Source organism: Rhinatrema bivittatum, chromosome 1 (assembly GCF_901001135.1).
Source record: "Rhinatrema bivittatum chromosome 1, aRhiBiv1.1, whole genome shotgun sequence".
In the NCBI taxonomy this organism is placed as follows: Eukaryota; Metazoa; Chordata; class Amphibia; order Gymnophiona; family Rhinatrematidae; genus Rhinatrema; species Rhinatrema bivittatum.
The window spans coordinates 68904651-68906987 of record NC_042615.1 but is presented as its reverse complement, the minus strand read 5'-3'; the positions used below and the strand labels follow the sequence as shown (position 1 = coordinate 68906987).

The 2337-nt window shown below is 32.7% G+C and overlaps 1 protein-coding gene across 1 annotated transcript in view; it reads right to left on the bottom strand.

Annotated features, from left to right (window-relative positions):
* Positions 1–1778: 1778 nt before the first annotated feature.
* Positions 1779–2337, bottom strand: part of GRIA2 (glutamate ionotropic receptor AMPA type subunit 2) — a 293056-nt gene continuing 292497 nt past the window's right edge. The window contains 1 exon segment of the mRNA XM_029615842.1: positions 1779–2337. This exon segment is cut by the window's right edge and continues 117 nt beyond it. Within this exon segment, the coding sequence (XP_029471702.1) occupies positions 2290–2337 (48 nt within the window). The 3' untranslated portion in view covers positions 1779–2289.

Sequence of the window (2337 nt, the reverse complement as noted above, 5' to 3'; positions counted from 1 at the left end):
CCCAGTCCAAGAAAATCTAAAACCATTGACCCATTGGTAGTCTTAAGTGACATATTCCACTGTACATTCAGCTCCATAATGATATCTGCATAACATGGTATACAGTTAGTAGAAATCTTGTAAATAGACAAAAAGCCAAAGAGACAATTTCAAATTTACAGTATACAAGAAAAATTCATTACCATTTAGGTCTTTTTTAACAGTTTTGTTTTTATATAAAAAAGAGAGAGAGGAGAGAGAAATAAAACCCTTCTGACTGCTGGCATTACTCAATTATTTTCACATAAATGCACACAGACATAATTGTTTTTAATAATACTGTAGTTATACTGAATATCGAACTGACGTACCAAAACAGGGACATCAAGCTGTAGTTACCACTTGCAGTTAAGAAAGATGTGCATTAACCAGTCAGCACAATTGGCAAATTAAATACTTTTACAATATGTACAATCTTCTTGTCATCATAGTTATAAAAACAATAAAATATAACTTTACATCATCATTTCAAACTTTTCAGATATATATATGTACATGTATATACATATTCTAAGATCAGTTTTAACAAAGGAAACCATCCTGAATTTCTTTTAGAAGGATAGATCCAGAGGTGTAGTACAACAGATGGTTAACTGTTTAACTTACTGGAAACAAAAAAAAGTTCACGTACCACGTGATGGAACGGCAAATTTGGTCATCCTAGCAAATTCAAGTTTTGCTGTTCAAAGAAAATTGAAAAATGCATCTTCCTCCTTCTTGGTGGCATTTAATAATGCAATAAAAGAATGTGAATTTATAGTCTGGGCATACATAGCCAAGAAACAGAGGCTAAATGAGAAGAGTTAATGCATTGCAGCCTCCGCTCTAAGTACCACATGATGGCTATACAAGCGGCTAATGTTAATAAGACATTACCTGTTTTTAGATGCATTTGCCTGGAAAGTTTTGTTATGTGATTTTTTTTTTAATGTTTTTTATAGTATAAAAAAAAAAAGCCAAAAGTATTACGTTTCTGTTATTGTTTCCTTAAACCAGTAACTTGGTGTGCAAATTCTTGAATGTGTTCAACTCATGTTTATGGAAGGTCATGGGTTGAGCTATCATAGCACCCACCCTAAAATTATATTTCCAAAGACATTTAAATAAATAGCCATATGAAGGTCAATACTGTACTGTATACCTTACTCAATGAGAATCATGAAAGAACAAACACTGTATATAACATCTGAAACTGGAACTAACCAGAAGTATTATGGTTAATTAGAAGTGTAGGGTCAGGTAGCTGGGTAGTGGCTTGTCCTTTGGATGATGATGTATAGCATAAAGTTATTTCTATTCATATTCTTTTAAATTAAACTTCTAGAACCTTATTTGTTGATAGAGCTTGATAAGAAAGAACAGTGCATATTTTAGGGCAACCTAAAAAAACAAGCATTGGCACATACTATCTGAAACATCATATATTACCATAAGAATAGCATTTATCCTAGATTCAGAGAGCTGCGGTGAAATGAACTTGATAGCAATGTATTAAACTTACATGAACAACTGTAGCTAGCAGAAGTAATGGACCATTTGCAAATAAAACCATAGGAAAAAGTTTATTTAAAATGTCAAGCATTGCCAAGTAATTTGATATTAACACCAAATGTTAAAGAATAGGATATACAGTAAAGTTTTAATAACAGTATTAAATTACAAGATTTGAACCCTTTTTACGTCTTTCTTCAGCATATACATATTTGGCTTTGAAAAATATGGAATTGATGTCATAAGCCTTTTTTTTTTTTTTTTTTTTTAATTGTCCCCGCCGTTTAAATTTGTATCCTACCCACCCAGTATGGAAGCAAATTTATTTAAAAGCCATTTTGCTTGTGAAAATACCTAAAAATATTTTTTTATCATTATTTTAAATCTTTTTTTTTTCTTATAAAACATGTCACATCTTGATGCAGTTGATGTCAAGTGTGCTTAAGTCAGTATGAATCAAGGGACTAACAATGGTGGCTGCAGAAACTGGTGTGTTGCCTGTTCAACGACTTCAGTTAGATTACAGTACTTCCATGTTAGCTGTGCATGTCAGTCAGGCTTCATCTTGAACTCGTGTAGAAAAATGATGTTGTGTTTTACTTTTAAGCTGAGCATCCATTACAATTCAAGGTGAACTCCACCAATCTAAGAATTCTTGGTCGCAAGGAAAGTCTTCAAGATACTGGATGCCTCTCACCACTTTTGACAATAAACTTACTAGGAAACCATTGTGTAAGGCACTCAAAAGGTTCTTATCAATCACGAGAGATCAGTCACACTGACATTCATTCCCATGCCAGGACTCAC